At 39.6% G+C, this 25,000-nt stretch overlaps 1 protein-coding gene and 2 long non-coding RNA genes across 14 annotated transcripts in view; 2 read left to right on the forward strand and 1 right to left on the reverse strand.

Annotated features, from left to right (window-relative positions):
• Positions 1–5,589, forward strand: part of LOC135094323 (uncharacterized) — a 13,308-nt gene extending 7,719 nt beyond the window's left edge. Inside the window, exons 1-4 of one of the 2 annotated variants that reach the window (XR_010263742.1) lie at positions 1–133; positions 961–1,160; positions 4,248–4,306; positions 5,451–5,589. The exon at positions 1–133 is cut by the window's left edge and continues 640 nt beyond it. This is a non-coding gene — a long non-coding RNA (uncharacterized LOC135094323). The remainder of the gene's footprint in view (positions 134–960; positions 1,161–4,247; positions 4,307–5,450) is intronic. The other variant, XR_010263737.1, reaches the window with a different exon arrangement.
• Positions 4,185–24,436, reverse strand: LOC135094271 (serine/threonine-protein kinase Nek4-like). Of its 11 annotated transcripts, none has more exons than XM_063994304.1 (9): positions 24,309–24,436; positions 18,242–18,326; positions 17,838–18,003; positions 17,394–17,525; positions 15,927–16,025; positions 14,612–14,761; positions 12,592–12,750; positions 12,221–12,367; positions 4,185–8,891 (listed from the first exon to the last, which is right to left on the reverse strand). In XM_063994304.1, the coding sequence occupies exons 4-9, from the start codon at positions 17,502–17,504 to the stop codon at positions 7,746–7,748; spliced, it is 1,812 nt and encodes a 603-aa protein (XP_063850374.1). In that variant the 5' UTR covers positions 17,505–17,525; positions 17,838–18,003; positions 18,242–18,326; positions 24,309–24,436; the 3' UTR covers positions 4,185–7,745. The 11 variants fall into 11 exon arrangements, with proteins under 11 accessions (XP_063850374.1, XP_063850331.1, XP_063850370.1 ...); XM_063994261.1 differs by having other exon boundaries at positions 24,265–24,424; XM_063994300.1 differs by lacking the exon at positions 24,309–24,436 and adding an exon at positions 23,898–24,241.
• Positions 8,898–11,393, forward strand: LOC135094330 (uncharacterized). Its single transcript, XR_010263744.1, has 3 exons — positions 8,898–9,103; positions 9,705–9,919; positions 11,255–11,393. It is a non-coding gene; the product is annotated as an uncharacterized LOC135094330 (long non-coding RNA).
• Positions 24,437–25,000: the final 564 nt, after the last annotated feature.

Raw genomic sequence — 25,000 nt, forward strand, 5'->3', positions numbered from 1 at the left:
TGAATCGTCTTTAGCATACACGTAAGGTAGTACCTTGGGCAGTACTTTCAATGGATTCCACAGAGAAGAAAATTATCGAACTGACAAGAAAGAAAACGTACACTTAAGGGAGGGACTCCTTTAAGATGTAAAGGTACTCCGAATTTTATTTATTTATTTTTTTCCTCTCTCTACTTATAAAAAAAAAAAAAATTACTTATCAAGGCTTAGAAAGTAAATGAATGGAGATCAAAAAATATAATTATTTATGTCAAGTCCTCCGCTCCATATAGCTATTCACTGAAGCTGTGGGAAATTGATCTGACAGCGGGATGAAGTTTAGCCTAGAAAGGCTTTCGCCGGGGCCACTGACTGGAAAAAGAGAGAACAGCACCTTGCCACTTACCAGGCTTTTTGTTCTCAAAATATTTTAGATAACCTTATCAATTATAGCCTTTCCTTGAGATGATTACAGTTATAACTGATGAAGCAGCAGATTTGTTCTTGTTCCCTTCGTTACACATTCATCACGGGTCACGGATGCCTCGATGCGTGACCGTAAAGTGTGAAAATTGCTCTCGTATTGAACCCCCTTCAATTGGTTATGGCAGCATAACATAACTTCCTTTGAGTGATTTCCAACGATACTAGAGCAGAATAAAAAATAAGCACTAATTACTGAATCACTCGATTATTCCTTTCGCTCACACTGGAGTCTAAATCTTTTAATTTATACTCAAAAGTTGCACAAGACTATTCTAGCATGATTGACAAGCCATAGTATTCTTTAATAAAATTAAATGAAACACCTGCATTTTTTATTTATTTATTTATTTATTTTTATTCATTTATTTATTTTTTTTTTTCAAGTAAGAAAGGGCACTGGCTTCGAGCAACAAAAAGAACGGAAAGAAAGAGCATACTGAGATGCCAGGCTCTAAAGTCATGTAATAACTGGCAACACTATTTTTGTGTTCACAGAACTGACGTCGAGGCGTTTCGGATCATCTGCCCGAACACCCAGTCCAGTCCACGCGGCGGAAGTGGCGTCACAAATACTGCAGAGAGGGATGTGGCTGGACGTGCAGCAGCCGACCGGCCTCTCTGTCCGCCGCTGCGAGGGGCGAGCGAGGTGAGGCGAAGTGAGAGGCTCCCAGGGCGACCAAAGGATGACTGTTCAGGTAGGTGACGAGGCCTGACTTGGGATATTATTAGGAGTTATGGACGTTCTCTCTCTCTCTCTCTCTCTCTCTCTCTCTCTCTCTCTCTCTCTCTCTCTCTCTCTCTCTCTCTCTCTCTCTCTCTCTCTCTCTCTCACCATGTTACTGTATATGTTCAGTGTAGAATTTCTCCTCCATATAGAGGAGTGACTTCATTCCCTTAACAATATTAATTACCTTCATAATTTCTGGCATAGCATAGTACGGATAGAGAATAGAAAGCTATATCACGTTAATAATTATCTAGTTATGTCCATTTTACATATACGTCTTCTTGTGTTCATGGTTGTTACATTACATAACCTTGATATATGTTAAGAATAGAAGACCGTGCTAGTATAGTGTGATAGTTGCCATTAGCAGCCCTGCAGTAACGCCTCTTCACTACTTCGGTTTGATAGGTTTCGTTTCGTGACTCGTGAGCACCAGCTTCCCCTTGTCTCTTTTTTTTTTCTATTGCTACTGTTTTAAGGTGTGCAAGCTGCCAAACTGCTTGTACAACTTGATCACTATTAATTTGTCGCACATTCAGTTAGTGCATGCATCTAGAATAATTTAATCTAACTGCTCTCCAAACGTGATCGTTAACTTAAAGATAATGAATGCAAGGAAAGTAAGATAAACAAGACAACCAGTGTGGTAATAAAGAACAAAAGTATTCACTTAAATCTGGTAATTCATAGTAAGTAATATAATCGATCCAGATGGCAGCAACATAAGCCTTCTCGAAACATCACTGAAGATTCAGACTAGTTTATTTGTCTTCACCGGCAGGGAAGGAAGAAGGGAAGCCGTTGGGAGAGGGGGGGAGAGGGAGGAAGTGGGGGAGAGGAGGGTTAGGAGGATAAGTGTAGGTACAACAAAGGAGAAAGCCAGCTATTATCACATTACTTTAAAGATAATTAAATATTTGAAATCTGCATTGCTGAATTATTTGATTCTCTAAAGTCTAAACCATTTGTTTTCATTATCTATTTACCATTAAGTCTCGTGTTCCTTTCTTCGTCTAGCGGAGGCAAAACTTGTTGTGGAACTTCATGACAGTGAGGCTTGAAATGTTGTAGCAAGTTATCCCGGACGATTCGTGTTTTGCAGGAAAACAAACGTCTTATGTTTATGGTTGTTACATTATTTATTTATTTTTTCAGTAACAACGCAGTCAATATTATCTGATCTAGAAATAATCACGAATCCATGAAAGAAGGTAATTGCATTCATTTTTTTTTCTTCTTGCCATCGTACTGAGCACCGTGGCCTTTAGGAAAACACATTAATCCTAAAACACATTAAATAAGCTGCTTTTCCTGCACAACTATGTCTAGCACCAGCAGTACGGGCCGCCACGGTGGCGGCATGGTGAGCCTGGTGAGGATACCCTCGCGGAACAAACAAGTGTGATGATTTAGTAAATGTTGGCAGGATAAGGGTATAAATACGAGTACTGAGCAGGAAGAGCATCTGCTTCTATTAAGCAGGAAAGGTGTTGCGGGTGATGTCGGGGGAAAACAAAATAATATAAAAAGAAAAATCAACAAGAAAGAATTTATAAAAACGAGACATTGGTAAAAAAAAAAAAAAAAAAAACGAAGCCCATTACAATAATACTAGAACGCTTTATGCAGCAAGCCAGCACACGTTGCCAGCAGCAGCGCGTCGCTGCACAGCGCCGCTCGTTCGGGAACCTGCCCCTCATACTCTGCGGCGCCAACCACCCAGTGTTCAGTAGTGCCTCTCCGCGGCCTTGGCTTCGACCTTCACCGGAACCTGCAGGGACTGCCGAGGCCTTACCTGGCCAGGCGGAACTGCAGGAAAACTTTACGCGTGTTTATACTTACGAGGTTCAGGCATGATAAGGTGTGTCTGTATGTGTGTGGTTCAGGAGTGTTTGCAGTTGCGTGGTTTAGGTCTGCATTTTGTACTTGTGTGGTTCAGGTTCAAGAAGCGGGAAGAGAATTTGACATGCAGGACTGAGACCATGACCAGTGAACTGAATTATAAGGAATCTAATGCTTCTCTTGATCTCTCCCATATCGCACACTTCCACACTGTCAGACAAAAATTGTATAATTTTTCTTACAGCTTTCATTCAATCCTGCCCACAGTGTATGTACTCCTTAGTCCCCTCATCTGCCTTAGTGCACTCAGGTGACAGTGCAGTGTGGTCTGTGAAGATCTTTTGTTTCTCTGTAGGGCAACACGATATAATATTTTTATAGAATACTTGTAATTGTGGGCAATTGTGAGTGTGCTACATATAGGCAGCTTGTCTCAACCATAAACTTTTACTGATGTTGGTCTCGTGTGTGTGTGTGTGTGTGTGTGTGTGTGTGTGTGTGTATATATATATATATATATATATATATATATATATATATATATATATATATATATATATATATATATATATATATATATATATATATATATATATATATATATATATATATATATATATATATAAGGAAATGAGAAAAGTTGAAATTATGAAAAAAATCTAGTAAGAGAATGAATGTGAGTGAAAGGGCCAATACACACTTGTGGACAGTTCATGAGCTGTTTTTGTTTATTGTTTATTAATTTACTTAAAATATTTTCATTTACGTTCCTTTGTACCAATTTGCAGATTTAGTGCAAGTTTTGGTTTATAAATTTTCTTATTTAAATCTACAAGCTTTATTTTATTTTATGTTTTTGGGCATCCTGTATCTTGTAATGTGCCACCATACATTTGGGGTAGTGTGTGTGTAGATTTGTTTGCTTCCCCCAAGAGCCCATCTTCTCCACACCCATTATAATGACAAAGCTTCCTTTCCACTTTGTTCAGAAACAATGTTTTTCTCCTTTCATTACATGGTACAAGATGAGGCAGTCAGTGTATTTGGTAAGCAGTTGGCAATGTCAAGAACAGGATTGTGTGCCCTAGGAATATTCAAAACAGGTTGACTTGACACAAAGCTGATGCTTTTGGGTTAGAGAAAATGAGGATTTTGGATACATACAAAAATTTTTATTGAGCTATAAATATTTTCAGTTTTGTCTTTGTTTCAGGGAGATGTTTGGTGATGTGCAGAACACCAACATGCAGCAGCCTCAAAGGACACACACAAGTTAGTTATTACACATACACACACACACACACACATCCACTCACACACCTCTCCTACACACCACAGAGATTATTCTCCTTGATTCTCAGTCAAGAAATTTACATTTTTACACAGTATACATGTATTGTACTATTGTTGAATGATAGTGAAGCACTGCCACTGCATACTAAAGGAGTGGTAAAAAAGAGACCATCATGGGCATCATGGAACTTTGGCAGGTCAATGCTCATATTTGTTTTCTCATGTAAACAGCATTTTATTTACAGCATTATTTTATGATATATATTATTTTAAAATATTTTCTAAAAATATTACATATTTATTCATTATTGTAAAATATATTATGAAAGTATTAAAATTGGCCCAGCTATTTTTTCACTATAATAATAACTACCATTATCATAAAAATAGTATAGTTCATCTGTCTTCAAGTACACCTGACAAATTACAAGAATTAACTGGTGATACTAAAACATGAAATACTGCCTGAGTCGTTTCAACATTCATTATCATTGTAGTACTGTACTTGAGTGAGATTAAGAGCTAAGACTACATTTGTTCTTAGCATTATTTCAAAATTCATGATTTTGCCATATCTTAAATTTTTCATGTCCTTAGGCACTGCACCAGCAAACTCAATCTAATGACAAGAACACCTAAGACTATACAGTCACACCTGCCACACCAGGTGCTCCTGGTGTGGCAATATGATTTAGTTTTAGGACATCACCTTTTCTTAAGATACTGACTGTTGTTACCTAAGGGAAGGACAGTAATGACAATGGTGCCAGTGTGGTAATGCCAACAAGAAGGCAGCTGAGGAATGGCGATTAAGAGTGACATGAGTGGTACAGCCTGGCCTTTAGGCATTGTCCACTCTCAATATAGCAACATGTAGAGGAGGTAGTGGTGACAGCAAGATACAGTCACTAGTAGTAGCTATGCCCCTTGTCCCCATTTACCAGGTTGGTGTTTTGGGCATTCATAAAATAGTCAGGCTCATTATCAGGAGTGTGTAGAACAGTTAATAGTTAGGCACAGCAAAATAGACCAGCTAAAAGGCACATTGTACTGAGTAGGAACTAAACTGAAGGTTAACCATATTGTTAAAGGACAAAGTGTGTCATAACTTTTGTCTCTACAGGCTAACCTGAACTAGGAAGTCATGCCCCTGACCATTTGATGGGTGGCTGATGGTTCATCCTTAATGGCCTTGTCGCTAACCCAGCATCTTTAACATTTTTAATCACCTTATTGGCCAACCTTGCCCTAAAGTGATTTCCAAAAATACTTGGGAAACAAAATATTAAACCTTCAGAAAAACTGTGCAAACTGACATTTATAGAAATTCAATATGTTATGTCATGAATTTATAGAAATTCAATGTTATGTCATGACACCAGTGGCATGTGTTGATATTCATATGGATGAATTTATGTGAATGTTAATAATCTATTTCTTCAAATATCATGGACAACCAGTACTTTATTGTTTTCCTTATATTTTGTAAAATCAGGAAATGGCAAGACTAACTGATAATTGATTGAAAATATCTAATAAACATTTTACTGGGCCGTTATGGATGCACTATGAGCTGTCCCACCAAAGGGCCAGCGCAGGACTTCTAGATCAGCTTGGCTTGCTGATAATGAAATTGAACTATATCTATGAAAGCACAAATGCCTACACTTCTCTTCAGAAACTCCCATCAAGGAGACTCTCCTTTCCACACAAAGCATACACCACTACTAGGCCTCCTGTCCCTCCAAGTTTATGTCGGGAAGAGCATGAAAGGAGTACTGTCTGTTTAAATTATGAAGGGAAATTTGTACCAAGAAGGCACTTCTTCTGCCCCGTTTTGCCTGATTAACTGCTGATGATGTAGGGAAGTATATCAGCAAGATGTACCTACCAAATAGACATGACAGGATTATTCAACAAGTTCCATTATTAAAAACACTAAATTTAAGTACCAGTCAACAATATTTACTAATATACACAGTAAAAGTAAAATTTGCAGCAGGTCATCAAGCAAGTGTGGACTGTTAGGAATAGGCAGCATATCCAAACCAACAAGTTCTTTGTAATTAATATTTAAGGAATTTGAACGTGTAAATTTACTATACAAGGTAGGTTTGTGTCTGTGAATAAGCTATTTATGAAATAATAGCCCACTCTCCATCTAGTGAGTTCCTGCAAATTACGCTTTGTTTCTCAGCGAGTCTTAATAACTGGTAAAGGGAGTACCATCATATAATTATGAGTTTTAATCATGGAGCTCATTGAATAATCCCAATCATATATATTTGGTAGGTACATCTCACTGATATACTCCTGATGTCAACAGCCAATCAGGCAAAAGGTGATGGAGTGTAACAAGAGATGAGTGAATAGTTTCTTGGTGCAGATTTATCTTTGCAGTTTGTACTCACTGCAGTACTCTGGCAACACTTCCAGGCAGTGGCATGGCTGTGCATACTACTACTACTATACTGCTACCATGACAGGGCCAAAGGAATGGTGAGTGGTGCAAATGGGAGAGTATGACTCTACACATGCAAGTGAAATCAAATGATCCTGCTTGAACACTAGGCAGCCTGAACACATGGCCATGACAACATTGTTAAACATGTTTTAAAATTAGTTTGTATAGTTACTACTGGCATACTGAAGCACTAGAACACATTTTTAATTTTACCACTATAAAATTAGTGCCATGAGTTTTGAGGTCACATGGATTTTTGAGAAAACAGCAAACTCAATATTCACATTGCATTTTACACTATACTAATATATCTAGTGAACATTGTGAATATTATGCCAAACCTCTACTTCATAAACACAAGATTAAAAGTAGTATGAAGGAAAGAGCTCTCTACATTTGGCAGAATAACAATCATTGATTGATTGGCTGCATAACTCTAATATATATTAAAGATGATGAAAAAATATTAGAGTTTAGAGAAAAGACTAGAGAGGAGCAACCAGGCATAAAATCACTCTTTAAAACCAGAATTATCTATGTCATGATGAAAGTTCTAAAATGGGGCATATTGAGTATTTTAAATAATGATGGAAGCTCTTACATAGTTAGGCTGATGAAGCTATTAAAGCTACAGGTAATATGTTACAAGAAGTGCAGACCATGTTATAAAATTTCTTAATGTTATAATATGAGATGGCAAGTTGGGACAATCCCTTCCTTACAAGGCAGTAACCCGAGAAATACAGATCTAACAATTTTTTCTTGGTGAGCTTTGTCCTGAAATGCATCAACTCAGAATTGAATGATGAAAAGATGCCAGTTGTACAGCATCCCACATACCATTGCTATTATCATGTAAATGAAGATACTTTCATCATACTTTTGGAGCCAAAAGTAGCTTAAATTTATAATGGATCACAGACATTTTAGTACCAAGGCACTTACTTTCCTTTCTCAGGTGTGTTGCAGGACATAACAAAGGTGGAGGTGCCAGGCAGTGGTAGCAACATCAGCATCCAGTTTACTTCCAACCAACTGTTCCACCTCCCTTAATCGTGCCTCCCAGTTTCCTTCAACCACGTCATCATCATCTTCCTCTTTCAACACATTTATAACTAACCTGCCTTGCACCTTCCCCATCTTGGCAACCAGATAGTCTTCCAGCTTGGAAATTGTTACTTCCAGATGTCCCATGTTATCCTCCTCTGTCTGCTCACTTTCACCTTCACTTGGGCTACCAGTTTCTGTAAGTGTTGAGCTTAGACTCTGAAGGAAATCCTCTTCATAATCTCGAGGGGGTGTAGCAGTGCTGGTGTCTGAGTTACTGTATTCATCAGAATCCTCAATTGGGGACAGTGAACTACTGCTTTCTGAGTCACCTTTTTCTCCTTGGTGTCCATGACCAGACGTGGAAGACTTGCCATTCTCAGTCTCACCTCTCCTCTGCTGTCGCCTCCTCTCTCGAGCTGATAGGGAGGAATGAGGTGGTGTAGGGGCCTTATGGCTCGTGAGTGAGGAGACTACAGAGGGACTCAAATGATCCTGGAAACTGTCCCCACTTCCCTCCAGCTCTCTACTGTCACGTCGCCGAGCACGAGACTGAGAATGCAAGTGGCCACTATTGCAGGGATGCTGCTGCAACTTCTCCTTGCGAGAACAGTGGCACTCCTTGATGCCACTTGGTTTTTTTTCACTTCGGTCCCGTTCATCCAGTTTTATCTTATCACCAGCAATTTGCAATGATTCAAACTCACTTGGGACAATCTCACAGCACCTTCTTGCCACCAAGTGCTTGTGCTGAGCAACATGTTCATGAGCAGTAATAGCAGGCTGCTTGCTTTCAGATGATGGCTGTACACCACTCATTCCTGAATCCTGCAAGACATCAGGCAATATTTTCTTTTCCATGGATAGTTGTTCAGATCCATTCATCTCTTTAGCATTATCACTAGTGTCCTTGAGGAACAGAGACATGTGCTGCCTGATGTATGGAAGGCGCAATATCTGTGATGCTGAAAGACGGTGCTCAGGGCTGCGGGTCATGAGGCTCAGCACCAGATGCCTCAGGTCATCACTGTACTGCTCATCCAGGCCAACAATCTGAAACCACACATAAAATGAGGGGGAAACTTCCAGCATAAATTGATCCATAGATAATGTAGAAGAGGAATGACAGTGATGAGCAAGAGTCTGACAATCTAATTATGTGCTACTGAAAGAGATTAAGAAAAATGTATTGGATGCCAAGATAAGGAGAGAAATGTAGAAAGGATCAAACCACTTAAGAAAATGGCAACATGATAAGAAGAAAGGTGAGTCATATGTTACCAAGTAAAAGGATGTATGGTAAGAAGGTCAGAGAGTACAGGAGAAAGGTATGCATGAGTAATAGCTATAATGACAGATGTAGAGGGATCAAACACAAAAATTATGTGTTAAAAGGCATAGCAATTACAGCAGGGGCAGGCAACCTCCAGCCTGTGGGCCTAATACAGCCCTTGAAAGCATAGCAGCCGGCCCACCATCCTTAATAACCGGTGAAGCTGCTTTGATAGGAGTTTGGGGTATCTTTACGGCATGGCAACACTGCACAAAAAGTTTGTTTCTTATTTATTGTCTTTGCTTTTCGTTGCATTTATTATACATAGTACTTTTCAAATTGTCTTTGCTTTTTATATTATATTATACACAGTACTATTCAAACTTTTCAAATTGTCTTTGCTTTTTATATTATATTATTCACAGTACTATTCAAACTTTTCAAACTGTCTTTGCTTTTTATATTATATTATACACAGTACTATTCAAACTAATAGATATGTTGATAAAAATTTTAACCCACTAGCTCATACAACTTGCCATAATTTTCCATACCCACTATGGCAGGGACTTCATGGCAGTTTTCACATTCAGGTCATCATGTCTGCAAAGAAGAGCAAAGTGGATCTCGAGTGTCATGTCCTCAATCCTGAGTGGAGGGAGAAGTATTTCTTCATCAAGCATTTTGGAAAGGTTCAATGCCTCGTCTGTCTCAAGTCTGTAGCCATCTTCAAAGAGTTCAACAAGTGCTGCCACTGGGACATAGAGCACTGAACATTGAACTACACATCAGTATCTGCTGTCGAGAGGTAAGACACCATCACTAAACTGACAGGCAACCTGGAAAAATGCACTTCACTCTTCTGCAAGCAGAATGCTGAGGCAGACAAGATGACACATACCAGTTACAAAGTCTCCCGCCTCATTGCTCACTGGATGAACCCATTCTCAGACAAGGACTTCATCAAGGAGTGTCTTGTGGCTGTGGTGGATTCCATCTGTCCACAGCAGCATTCTGCTTTCAAGAAAGTGAGCCTTTCATAATTCACCATTCGTCATTGCATTAAGATGTCAGACAACATGCACAACTCACTAAAGACCTGCTGCTTGACCCTGGTTACCTTCTCTCTTGCTCTTAACAAAAGCACTGACACAAAAGACACAGCCCAGTTGGCCATGTTCATCCATGGGGTCACCACTGACCTCCAGGTGTGTGAGGAGTTTCTCCAACTTTTCCCAATGCATCGCACAACCTGAGGATGAGACATCTTTGATGTTGTGCTCCAGTATGTTAAACAATACTCCCTTGACCTCTCTCATCTTGTGTGGGTGATAACCAATGGTGCCCCAGCAATGATAGAAAAGAAAGGTGTTGGTTCGCTGCTAAAGTGCCATTGTGAAACAGCAGGACACACCCAACCCATCCAGAAGGTGCACTGCATTCCATTCCAAGATGGGAACGATAAGTGTAAGTAGGTAGGTATATTTCATACAGGGACTGCCATGGGTAGGCCTGATGGTTTCTTGTAGCTTCTCTTATTTTCTTAAGAATACATTCTTATGTGTTCACCACCAAGAGGCACTGTCCATTTTCTTAAGAATACATTCTTATGTGTTTGCCACCAAGAGGCACTGTCCACCAAGTCTGCCAACCTTGGTGATGTCATGTCTGTTGTGATGATCATCAACTCCATCCCTTCTCATAGCTTTAATCATTGCCAGTTCCAGGCAGTGATAGACGAGATCAATGCACACTATGGCGACCTGCCCTATTTCAGTGAGATCTGTTGGCTGAGTTGTGGGGCCACATTATCCCGTGTGTATGACCTGCTATAAGAGATCAGGACCTTCCTCTAACAGAAGAACCTTCCCCAGCTGATTACTTCTCCAACCTGCGATGGCTTGCTTGTCTGGCCCTAATGACAGATATAACTATTCTCCTTAGTGCTCACAACATGAAGTTGCAAGACAAAAATAACCTCATGACAGACATGTATGTTTATATTACTGCCTTTGAGGTTAAACTGCATTTGTGGGAGGTTCAGTTGACTGGTGGTCAATTTATGGATTTTCCTTGCCTTGCTGCTTGTTCTCCTGAAGACATGGATCTGGACACTTGAGTCAGTGCTGTTGCTTCTCTGCAGGAGGGATTTACCTGCTGTTATGCAGAGGTCAGATCACTGGCTGTGGAATTCAAGCTGTTCACCGCCCTCTTTGAATTCCCAGTGGATGACACCCCTACCCAGTTGCAGATGGAATTGGTTGAGCTGCAATGGTATGATGAATTGAAGATGAAGTTCTGTACCTCCTTTCCACTGTCTTTCTTCCATGATCTCGTTGTCCCTTCTAGTATCCTTCTGTTATCCACATTATCCATCAAGCCAGACACTCAACTCTTCATGACAAACAGCACCAGCCATTTCAATGATCTGTATGTTTTCAAATAAAATTCTTGTAATAAGTCACTTTTGTGGTCTCATTTTCACTCAGGCCTGTGGGGTGCTCATGATATTCTCATCCGGCCCTCACTCTGAAAATGAAGTCAGCCCTGAATTACTGTAACAGCATTAGTGGGTGGGCACAGGAGACTTGGAGGTAGATGAAGGAGAAGAACATGCTGAGATGAACAATGTTATAAAAGAGAAGACAAGGCATACAAAATAAAAAAATTTCAAAAAGAACATGCCAAGGGAAAAATTAAAGTATGCAAAGGAAGAGGAGTTGATAAGAGGAAGTAAAGGGAAAGTATATGAAGTTTGGTAATAAAAGAAAATTTCAATGAAAATTAGTGGTTTTGTAAGGAAGATGAGGAAGAGCAAGCAAGCACAGAGCAAGCATGCATAGAAAAGGTACTTAGACCACTCTTCTCTTCTCATGCATTAAATGAACAATAATAGCTTAGTAGCAGATGTACCAATAGAGGACTGGACAGGGGAGTCTCACAACCTATATAATTTGGAAAGCTTGGGGAGTTCCTACAAGATGAAAAAGGTTATTCTGAGTAAATGTGAATCCTACCTTTTAAAATGCCAATCATAATGACTGACCCTAAAATCATGTGCCTGAAAAATTCATACACAAATACAGTAAACACACACACCACTACTTGCCTTGCCCTTAGAAATCTTGGAGATAAGGCCAGGGATGTCTCGAGCAGGGAAGGCATGCTTGAGAGTTGTCAGCTCATAGAGGCAGCAACCAAGTGCCCACACATCTGACTTGTGGTTGTATGGCAGGCCAGCAAACAGTTCAGGACTCTGCCAATGCAATGCTTTATTGAAATGAACAGCAATGGGACTGATTTCTTTGTCTTCACTTTCTAAATATACACAAACAGTTCAAGCCTGTAGTACTCTCAAAAACAATTTGGGGCACTACTTATGCATCAATTTTGAGTGAATTGTGGCCCCTTAGGGAACATTCTCAGTAAAAATGAGGTGAAAAGAGAAAGAGAGTGAATGAAGGGAGGAAGACTGGGCACCATGTAGTAAGGTGTGCCAACAAGGGTAGTGGCCATGTCATGTGAGGAACCAAGGATGCGTGCGATGCCGAAGTCCCCAAGCTTGATGAGTCCAGAGCGTGTCAGGAAGATGTTGCGTGTCTTGAGGTCACGGTGGAGGATGCGTCGATTGTGCAGGTACTGTGTGTGAAGGAGGATAATGATAAATGATTCCTGATATGCATTTTCTACATGTATAGAAAGGAAGCTAAGCTGATGACAAGGGGATGAGGAAGATAACACACCTGCACAGAAAATTAAAGAATAATTAACATTATCATACCCATTCTGCTTTCTTTAGGCTAAATCTCTAAAATTTATGAGCAATGCTGAAATTTCTTCAAGCTGCTTGTAGGCAACTGTTACCAAAATGGCACCACTTTTAATGATTGTAAATAAGTTCCTTATGCTTTATCAACAACTGTAGAAAAGTGAGAAGATATCAATGCCTCCTTATGACAATGGTCAACCTGCCACCCTTAAGTAACACAATGCTATAATGTATTGTATCACTTATAATATGAATGACATGAAGGAAGACTATCATGATTATCATAATTTTGTCCTAATTTTTTCTTCTAAGGCTGGACAGTGTTTGGAGCAAAAAGGCTCTTTACCTGGAAGCCCTTCCTTGACAGAAAGGTTTAATTTAAGAATGTCCTCATGGAGGGAGGGCAGTGAGTGTTATAATGGTCTGAGCATGTAGGGAGAATGGACTGAGCCTTTAGTCATGAGAATAACTCACATAAGACCAAGAAGAAAACCATGAATGGGATGAGTGGATGGTGTGAAGAAAAAATCAGATGTAAAAGAAGGATGTCTGAAGCAAGAAAGAATAGTTCTGCATGATAAAGCTGGGTGGAAACTAGTCACAGATGGATAATGATGTGGCCTCTACCCAATGAATGTTTGCCCATTCCTGGTCTGATGTTCATGTCTGATGTGGGAGAGGGGATGAGCCTCACATAATGTAGCAGCAGTAAAGTAGTTCTGATGCCTGACCCTAATACAAAGAGAGCCCAAGTATGTCTGCAAATGAACCACATGCAAGGATAGCTGATGAGGGTCTGTCCTCTCCACCTATATAGATCTCAGGGCTAAGAATGGTTTTAATTTAGTCTTGGGGAATGTGTGTGTGTGTGTGTGTGTGTGTAAGACCCTGTCCACACAGACACATTTCACTTGGTGTGAGGTCAGAAATGGAGAAAAAACTAATGCTTAGTGAATTATCAAGGTTATCAAGGCTCTGCCTGCTGGTTGTCAAGGTCAAGCAGTGGGTTTGGAATTAAGGTGCTGCCAGACACACTTACATTTTATGTCAGTACTCACGAGCTATCAGTTCTCCCACTCCACCATCAACCAACAGACACATCCGAAGAACATTGGTCTCTGGAATATTCTCATGTAGTTTATGAAATCTACTTCTTGTCCAGGTTTCAATTTTCACAGTATTGTCACATGACTTCCTCATTCTTCGCTTCTTTGTAGCCATTCACATGATATCTGCCTTCTCATTTTTTTCTATTACTATAACAATACATAGCGCTATTTTCTTCTTGTGGGGCCTACAATCCATGTTGTACATCACTCACTGCCAGGCTCTGGCTGACTAACCAACATCATCTGGACAGCAGCATAAAATGTGTATGACAGGCTTAGCCTGCAAAGAGACAGTTTACTGAGCAAAGCTCACCCATATTGACAGGGCCTAAGAGCTTTGTGTAAACTGCCCCTTTATATCAGCCTGGTAAAAAAAAGATCACAAAGGCAACTTAAGGTGCAGGGATAAGCAGAACAATCAACATTATATTTGTATAAATGATAGGTGGTAAGCCACCATATTGTGGTCATCTCTAGCTCTCATATCTTATTATGTTCCTCTGTATGTGATGTAAATTATGATCACCAGCTTTAAAAAAAGCTCCCTTTACAGAGCTACCACCATCTCACCACCAAGGGAATATCTCCTGCCTTTTCCTAAAGATCATTCTGTTCCACCTACCTGCAGTGCCATTGTGATCTGGATAAGCCACCGTACTATCTTCACTTCAGGAAACAGGTGTCCGCGCTGCCGCTTGATTAGGGAAGCCATGTCTCCCCCTGCACAGTAACCCATCAAAAGATTCAGCCGTCGACCCACCTCAAAGGATCCCTGAAGAAATAACACTGTCAAAAACTACTGCAGGAGTAAAGGCACGAGACAAAATCTATAATGAATACATCTATACAATGCCTCTCTTGGGCTACTCCATAGAAACACTAAGAAATTGATCTGAAGGTGGGATAAACCTTTAGCAGAGAGGCCTTTGCTGGGTTGGGGAATTCAACCAATGACTGGGAGACCACAAGGACAGCTTCTTAGACCTAAGGACTATAAAGACTGTCAGGTACCAAGGTCATTTTGGGGTCACTGTATTCCTGGTTATACATCTAGCATTAAAGTAACAGGGAGGATAATACAATCATCATAGACATCATATAATCAACATTATATTAATGTACTAATCATAATCCACATGTGGCAAGCTACCTAGTGGTCATCTGGATCTATGGTCACAGTCTTTTGCTTCTGTGTTTCAGAGTGCACACGAATAGCTCAAGACCTGCAGGCTTTATTCATTAGACGTAAGATTTTTAGAATATACTAATAACATTGTCCAACAATCATATTCATCACAATCTATCTTCAATGTGTACACTATTCACATCAAGTGTTTGTCTGGTCACTGCATTTATCAACTATTATTTTGCTAAATGGAAGCATGGTTGGTTGGCTGAGCATTTCTTCTATCCAAAATTTGGCTTAAAAGTGGAGGATTTACAGTATCCCAAATCTGCCTGAGTTAATGCATGCTACTGTGTTTGGTTATTACTGTCTTTACAAAGGACATTAATGTAATTCCATCCATCCCACAATGTTGTCAACATACCAAGCTCTTTCTTTTCTTTAGTCTCCCTCTATTTCTTAACTGTGTCTGTTGCCTCTTTTCTGTGTCTGCAGCACTTATGAGAGACTGACACAGCTGGCTTTTGTTTACTCAAGTAATGGGGCATAGTTGATGCTGGGTCTGTGTTTACTTGGGAAGGAAACAGTGAAAGGAAGTACTGTAGTTTTGTTAGTGCTTAAAACCATTCCTGTGCACCTCTGTTTAATTTAGGATGCAAATCCTTCTTCAGCATATTCCTTTCACCTCTTGATACATTGACACAACATGCATGTCATGCATGCTTATTCAGATTCCTTACTTTCTTAGTTGCAATTACCACAACACCATCTCCTACATTGTACAGGATAAATGGTCCACTGAATGACCCACCTTATATGAGACTATATTTGGATGCCTCAGTCCTGCCAGAATACGGACTTCCTGCCTGGCAGCCTCCACCTCCGCTGCACTGCAATGAGTTAGATCCACCTGGAAAGGCCACAAATCAGAAAGGCAGTGCAAAGCCATTTTCACTGAGTAAAATATTTTTGTTGTTTGTATCCAGCCATACTCTTGGCTCTCTTAAATGAATGTAGCAGCCAAAAAAACACCAATGTTCTTCACTAACAAGAGATCAAGCATTGAAAATCCCACCATTAAGTTACAAGTTTTCTAAGATAAAGTAGCAAAAACTAGCAAAAGACAAGGATTTTTGTGTCAAAGCAAGAACAAGTCCCCATAAAGATACTACTTAAGCCAAACAACTAGTCATGAAACTGCTGGCTGGGACTAAGAAACTGCCCCCTGACACAACACCAGAAGACACCTTTCATGGTGGATGACAAAACTAATTCAGTCAGATGACCTTATGAAGTCTAGTTTTCTTAATGAGATAATTCCTGACCTCAGACATTTCCCTTCATCTGCCATCATTGAACACTCTGCTCTGATGTAATATTTTGTGGCAGTTTCCAAGCTGTAGTTAACAACTTCATGACTGATGACTGCATGGCCACTACACTCATATAACTTATTTATCAGTAAGTTTTCTTGCATCTATACCAGAAAATATCCACCTGTGTCAGCTATATGTAAAGCCTGGTCTTTCAAGATGCTATATTCATTTAGGAATGAGTCATAAGCAGGCACACATATATGTAGATTAAATATTCGACTTACTGCAGTAAGAAACAAAATTACAGGGGATCATTCCTCAATGTTTTGCTTCAGGTAAATTTCTGTATTTGCACTAGTATATCTTTGTGGCAGGTGTATTGTGAGTGATGGTTGAAGGAATGAGCAACCAGAGGACTCTCAAGGCTAAAACTATCAATGGAATTACAAGAATACACAGATCACCAGTTAACCTGTGTGAAGTGTGAATGAAAATAATTAGGTGATGTGTACTAAACAATTTAAAGCAGAAAGTCAAGTACCATTTTTTACACAAAAATGCTGTATAGGCTTGTACTCAGAATATGGTCCACGACAATCCTGAGAAATAAACTAATCCACAAGGTTTCACAGGCAAGTCTTACACCACAGTGGCATAATGGACATCAACAGGACAAAGGCTGATCCTTCAAACATGGAACTTGCCAATAATAACACAGCCTAAGTTATACCCAAGGCACAAAACCAAGATTTTCTTCCAAATTCTAAGAACAATTCCATAACTTTTCCTGATTTTTTCTAATAATGCTGCATGAAAGTCACCCTTGATTACTCTTCTCATACACATTCATTATTGGTCTTCAGTTAACTGACTTTCATAATTATAAACTCTAATTCCTTCTTACCCTCACACCTGGTCTTCCCCTCCCCTCCCCTCCTCTTCCAGAACTGTCACACACTCACACATTTGAGCACCAAGTTCCTGCAGGAGCCGGATTGCGTCACCAGCCACACTGAGCCATAGTTTCCACGCCCAATCTCCCGCACCACCTCTATTCCCTCCACTGTTGTCATTGCTGCTGCTGGTGCTGCTACCTGTAAAAGAAAACAATGATTAAGTCAAAATCTATCCTTTTTCCTTCACAAGAAACTGTTCTCTCTCTTTCTCTCAACAAATTATGTACCTCAAGATATACTGATATCTTTAAAGGCCTTGATAGTATTAACAAAAAAAAACTATGCTGCATACAACCAAGTTGAGGAGAGGTTGTAAATGCAATGATTGGTAAGACAACAGATGCCTTTTAAATGAAGAGGATCATGTTATGTACACATTCTCATGTAACAAACAAGAACAATGCCTGTCACATAAAAACAGAAGAGCAAATACCTCTGTTATAAACACACCTCACAATCTGAGCCACCAGTCAGCTGCCCTTCTGTATCTGAGCTGTGCAAGGATGTGACAGGTGTGCTGAGGAAGAGTTCAGTCCCACCGATATCTCTGTGGCATCTCTCCTTTCTGTGACATCCGGCTCCTGAGGCACAAACATTCCTTGTTTCCTGTGGAATGCTGCAGAGACCATGAGACCTTAATCTTGATTTTCTAAGCCTTTTTCTTTTATGAGAGTCATTATTCTTCCTCAGGAGAGTCTGGCATGCATCACACCTTTCAGAGCCAAGAGTGGGAAACACTTGATGGAACAAACAGGCAAGTGGGAGGGCTGGCAGCTGATGATTCAGAAAATGGTAGAAATAATTGTGGTCTGGGCAGTGAATGAATGAGAGAGAGACTGGAAGTATAAGCTCACCAGCCTCCACTTCTTCACTTTCTGACTCCAAAATCACCTCTGGCCCTGATTTCTCCTTTATGGGTTTTCCTGAGATGCAACATGTCTGCAATAAGGAAGAAGTGTGAGAGTACACAGTACTTACTTCATAACTGCGCTTTTAAACAAATAAAGGTACTTATAAAGCTTGGTATTTGGTAATTGGTGTGAGGATAAAAAATCACCCTAATATTCTACAATGCTTGCTTAAGTAAGTGATCTTTTTCTTAGACAGCTTATTAATCAGGATGAGATAAGATGAGAGAGAGAGAGAGAGAGAGAGAGAGAGAGAGAGAGAGAGAGAGAGAGAGAGAGAGAGAGAGAGAGAGAGAGAGAGAGAGAGAGAGAGAGAGAGAGAGAGAGAGAGAGAGAGAGAGAGAGAGAGAGAGAGAGAGAGAGAGAGAGAGAGCTAGCAAACTGGTCTTGGTGGATGGGCAGCAACAACATGTGACACTTTCTTCATACACTACACAACTCTCCAGAAGCCATTACACAAAATGATTAATGATAATAATAATTACTATATTCAGAGTTCATGATAAGCATGCAATGTGTCTAACATGTACATCATAAGTACGCAATATAGAACTAATTTACATATTTAATTATAAACAATGGAGGCAAAAGCAAAAACTTGGTGGCACTGCTCTCTCTGCCCTCTCTACAACTGACCCTGGATAACACACACACACACACACACACACACACACACACACACACACACACAAATAAATAAATAAGTAAATAAATAAATAAGTAAATAAATAAATAAATAAAAATAAAAAAATAAAATAAATAAAATCATACAATAAACATTCTTGGGAATTTTATCTCTTCTTGCCATTCCTGATATTCCTCTTTTCTTTGCCTTATTTTCAGCTCTATAATTTTCCTTTCCATTTTTCAGTATTATTATTACTGAATTAGATTTTTTGTTTCTACAGTTTTCCTTTCTACTTTTCACTATAATTTTTGGGATTTTCTTTCCTAGAAATAAACTATCACATCACAGACAAACAATTTAACTATCAGACACGCACCTATACATATTTTTATCTAATGGTACCATATACAGAGAATATGAGCTATACAATTTAACTATCAATTTAACATTTCTCTTCATAACATAACATAACATAACAATTCTCTTCATCTTTGTCCAACTCTTGATGTACATACAATTCTCACCTCTATCATCTTACTTCCATGGTAAAGCTGTTCTATTTTGTTATTCAGATACCTTTATTTTCCTTATTTATTTCTGCTGTCTCAAATATCCAGCCTCTTTGTGTTCTTCAAATAATCTCTTCTATATTTTTCCAGTCCATTTATTAATTCATACACTGTAATTATGTTTCATCTTTCTTCCTAAGACTGTTTGTTTATACACTTCCTTTAATTTTTCACAATATATTGGATTTTCTATCTATGGCACTATCTTAGTTGCTATTTTTGTTTACTTTCCAATTTCCTGATATTTTTTGCACACACACACACACACACTGCATCATGCCAAGATACAAGAGGAAGGAAAGTGGTCAACATGTATACATAAACAATAAAGTCTCCCTCTCTCATCTTCTCAACCATGTCAACAGGAGGAACAAGCTCCAGGCACAGAGCTACATCATAAACTCATATAATAAACATGACTACCACTCCTGAGACAAATATAGCAAGGAACTCATTAGATTCTAGCTCCAGGTTAGTGATATTTATTCCCCCTCCTCTCTCTCTCTCTCTCTCTCTCTCTCTCTCTGTTACCTTCATTGTCTGATGCCATGAACAAGTCTTTTTTTTTCTTCCCATCAAGGCTCACTACCACACCCTCATTTCTGCCTTATTCCTCTCCTCTCCATAATATATTTTGTAAGCTCAGGGATTATTTCAGTTAATATCATGGCTGCTGTCACTTTTAAGGTAATGTCTTTCAAAGGAATTGCACTGTTCAGTTTTAACCTTCTTTCTCTCTTTATATCACTGCACTGTCTCTAAAATGAAACCAAGTGTACAGAGAGAGAGAGAGAGAGAGAGAGAGAGAGAGAGAGAGAGAGAGAGAGAGAGAGAGAGAGAGAGAGAGAGAGAGAGAGAGAGAGAGAGAGAGAGAGAGAGAGACTCACAGCCACTCACAACACACATTTAACTGCCATAAGCAAACTCTCCTCACATCTCTCTCTACAAGTGTAATGAAAGGTGCTGAATGTAGGTCAGCAAATGAGTTCAACCTTGCTTTTCTTTAAACACCTGAGAGAGAGAGAGAGAGAGAGAGAGAGAGAGAGAGAGAGAGAGAGAGAGAGAGAGAGAGAGAGAGAGAGAGAGAGAGAGAGAGAGAGAGAGAGAGAGAGAGAGAGAGAGAGAGAGAGAGAGAGAGAGAGAGAGAGAGAGAGAGAGAGAGAGAGAGAGAGAGAGAGAGAGAGAGAGAGAGAGAGAGAGAGAGAGAGAGAGAGAGAGAGAGAGAGAGAGAGAGAGAGAGAGAGTAAAGGGATTTAGTATATATTACAAATACTTAGCATAGTAATACTAGTGAAAATCTATTAAAATAAAAACAGTCTGTCTCCCTCTTCCCCCTTCCAGGTGTTCTCATGTTGCCTCCCTGCCCCACCCTGCCTCAGGTGTGTAAAGATGTGCAAGGTTCAACTCATCAGCTGACCTACATTCAACATTCCCACACTTGTGTCACACAACGCTGCTCTACTTGGCCAGTTTCTCAGTTCCGGTCTTGGATTATCTCTTTTTATCTTCCAACAGGAACCATTGATGTGATGCCACATGTTTGGAAACACTAAGAAATAAATTTAAATATTTAAGCCACGAGAGTAAGCAACTGAAGATTAGACCCCAAACAGGACACCCAAAGGACACATTTCATTACCATTCTGAGCAAGGTGATGTTATCAAGGAACAGGTGAAGTTTTGTCAGTCTTGACAGTTATAGCCCTACAAACTTCATTACAAATGTTACTAATTTCCATCTTTTCTTTTGACTACAATCAGGAATCAAGAAATAACTAATTGCCAATATGCAGAATGAAAAATGATTAGTGATTGAAAAGATTTCAAACACCTTATTCCTCTAGTTTATTGGTATAATTCTGTGGCAATTAAATGTTGTTGAAGGCAGAGGTAATTACTATACCATATCTGTAAAACATTATACAGAAATATAATCACTGCACATGTATATCTTACACAGAAATATAATCACTGCACATGTATATCTATGTCCACATAACATCAACTGACATTTTCATTCTGATTATCCATTTCTTTTGCAAGAGTACACTAAAGACCCAGATGATATAACACAACTCTTCATTTCTGATTTGAGGAAGCCCCACATCACTACCCATTCTATTTCCAGCCTGCTGATCTCAATATGGCATCACGGCCATTAATAATACAGTGAGAGAGTGCAGAGTTTTTAACTTACACCAACATGAGTTTACCACCAGGTAAACTAATACTGAGATTAATGGCTTAATTGAACAGTGGATTCAAGATGGTCAAGTCACTGTCTTGCTCTTCCTATAATGCATTTCACTATTGTTTTAAAAATACATTATGCCAACCTTAATTTCCTTTTAATTTTAACTGTGGTTTAGGATTCATGAACAAGCAAGACAGACCTCAGTGTTTTTAGAGAAATCTGAAGTGTTCCAAGCCCTAACACTTAGGCATTTATGAGGCTCAACTACATATGTGAATTCTTTGTGAGATCAGAATCTCTAATTCTATACTTGGAAGCTTACTACCCAATGAACATTGGTTTCCCAATAGTGTTACAAAAAGAATTAAATATCTCAACATCTAATTATCTGCAAAGGAAATGTGAATCAGATTTGTATGAATAATTTAATAAAAACAATAAAGAATCTAATGTGGAATGGAATCATGACCTGAAACCTGAGTAACACAATTATACACAAAGAACATGTATGAAGATAAAGTTTACATGCATGGGAATTTTGCACCTCACTATTACAGATTGTTGCATATAAACCCTGAGTTGTAACATGAAGCCTGATGCAGTTCACACTGATGCCTTTTATGTGATACTGAAAACCAGCCTCAATTTGTATGATGGCCCAAACTTAGAAACATGCAAAGTAAACCCTGTGTAGTGAACAATCTCTCATGACAGACTTGTTCCCCCAACAAACACAATGCCACTGAAAGAATTTATGAATTAAAGGTAAAATCATCTAAATTCTTATCCTCCTAGTGGATGTAGTGTGAGCAGAAATAGGGGCTATTAAGCAGCATAAAATTAAGTTTAATTTTTTTCACTTATATTTCGAGATAGTGAAGACAAAGAGGCTGTTGATAACTGTCACTGTCTCCTGGGGCTACTAGTTTTTTTCTTTAAGTCTGCATAATTATCTATACACAATTTGTGCCACATGTGAGCCACAGGATACAGCAGGTCAGGTGTCAGCTTTTATTCTGGAAAAGCCCTGAATGAGAGAGAGAGAGAGAGAGAGAGAGAGAGAGAGAGAGAGAGAGAGAGAGAGAGAGAGAGAGAGAGAGAGAGAGAGAGAGAGAGAGAGAGAGAGAGAGAGAGAGAGAGAGAGAGAGAGAGAGAGAGAGAGAGAGAGAGAGAGAGAGAGAGAGAGAGAGAGAGAATATTTAAGCTTGTGAGCTGAGCCACTTCAGTCTGGTATCAAGTCCTGTACTGTAAACATACATGAATGATGACCTATTGCTGAGGTCAGGATTATGTGGATATGTTATAACTTCACTGCATGTGTAGATCCTTTAATCAGCTATGTGATATTCCTCCTGTGACCTAACTATGAGCACATTTGTGCTTGGTGAATTCTCAGCAGCTGGCATGGAGGTAATTGTTCCTTGCACTTACTCAGTATAATTTTGGAGAGAGCTGGATAGTTACATGGTTATAACATGTGGTTAGCTTAAGTCTCAAATAGACCTTCACTTACGTGACCAAGGCTGAAGTATCTACAGTATTTACATGCTTAAGCTTGCATGGCCATGAGATTGATGCATGATTTTTACCATGACTTTTGAAAGATTAAGGACAGGGGCAAGACCCCCCAGTTTTGGTTTAGAGGTTATAATGCCTGGATTAGATTTTAGTTCTAAAAACTTGTTTCCACTTCCCACTAAAAACATGTTTTCCTGCAAAGTTCCCCAGGTTCATTGGAGAGGTGGAGATACGGGGAAAACTGAACATTTCAGATGTATACTGAAGTGACTCATTCTTACCACATCAAAAAACATGGTAAAAGTGTACTTGTGATGATTCTTTGCAATAGGACCACACTGCTCTGAGACTATATAAGGTGTTAGGTTAGTGAGCCATGGGAAGAGTTGGGGGCTGTACCCCCTAACTAGGTAAGTGACCAAGAGGTGCTCTGGGGCAATGGGAGAAAATGGATGGGAGTACTTGGAGGTTAGAACTTACATCTCAGAGGAATGCAGCACTATTGCATATGATTTTTTTTTTTCAAACACAGACTATTATGGACTGCAAGCACCAAATTATTCTGCATGATAGGTCTGCATCCTTCTGAGACACCACCACCTGCTCCCATCCCTCCTGTCAAACCAGTCTTACGGCAGCTCCATGAACTGCAAAATCACAAACATTAGCTAAAGAAACATACCCATTACTCACCAAAGCCAGACGCCACTCACACCAGCACACACAGACACTCAACTGGGAAGGCGAGTGCGCGGCCTGAGCACCACCGCCTACCTAAGCCAGGCCGGGTCTGTGCTGCTCCACCCTTAGGAAGTCATGCTCACTCATAAAAACCCGCCACACTCCTGCCCAGTAATGTCAGACGTGCACCACCGGGCAGCGCACTGGGGGAAGGCCTATGGGTGTGGGCCTGCACCTATTAACCTTGTGACTGCTAGCATTGGCCCTTAACCTTCACCACGCAGTCTGGTAATAAGTGCTGAGTAAAATTTCACACTAACAAAACGAGTGATGCAGTAGTTCACCAGTACTTGTTGTTGTCTTCAGTTAAATAACGTACCTATGCTTACTGGAATGGAGGAGCAGGTGTCACGTCATAGTTACCAAGCTGTCAGAGGGTCGTGGGGTGTACTTAGGTTATAAAAAGCAAGCTTGCCGCGCCGATCCCGCCGCCGCCACTCAGCTGACTCTGACACTAACGCGGGAATGTGCGGGTGGTAGTGGTGGTGGTGGTGGTGGTTTCAAGGCCAGTAAGGCATTAAAATATACTTTCTCACTCATTTATACGGAAAAAAATTCTTTACCACGCAAAAATAGTTATATAAGAACTATCCCGTAAGATCGAAAAATCTGAAGATCCGAGTGTTTGTTTTCTTAGGAAACCTTGAGTAATCCATAAGCTCACATGTGCCAAACTGATGCATTTAAATATTTTTTTCTCATTCGTTTACAGTAAAAATATGAATTTCTTAATCAAACAAAAATCATTACATAAAACCTTCCCATCTGATCGAGAAATTTGAAAGTTCGAGGATGTTTTGATTTGGGAACCCTTGAAAATTTCTTAATAGACTCAGAAGTGCCAATTTTCTTCGTTGCGAAGAAAGTCCGGCTCTCTCTCTCTCTCTCTCTCTCTCTCTCTCTCTCTCTCTCTCTCTCTCTCTCTCTCTGTAAGAAGGGCTATGGGCTTGAAAATCTTTAAAAAGATCGTTTAATTGCCACTCACAAAATGAGATTACTCTTCACATTATCTTTTCACTTGTCTCCAGAAAAAAAAAAAAAAAAAAAAAAAAAAA

This window comes from Scylla paramamosain, chromosome 3, assembly GCF_035594125.1.
Source record: "Scylla paramamosain isolate STU-SP2022 chromosome 3, ASM3559412v1, whole genome shotgun sequence".
NCBI lineage: Eukaryota > Metazoa > Arthropoda > Malacostraca > Decapoda > Portunidae > Scylla > Scylla paramamosain.

Bases quoted from the DNA above. Each gene is read 5' to 3' on its own strand.
- LOC135094271 (XM_063994304.1), bottom strand. From the start codon at position 17,504: ATGACAACAGTGGAGGGAATAGAGGTGGTGCGGGAGATTGGGCGTGGA. The intron at 12,751-14,611 runs GTAGGTGGAACA...CTTCACACACAG, and splicing joins AGATCACAATGGCACTGCAG to TACCTGCACAATCGACGCAT. The intron at 12,368-12,591 runs GTGCCCAGTCTT...TTGCATTGGCAG, and splicing joins TTGGCACACCTTACTACATG to AGTCCTGAACTGTTTGCTGG.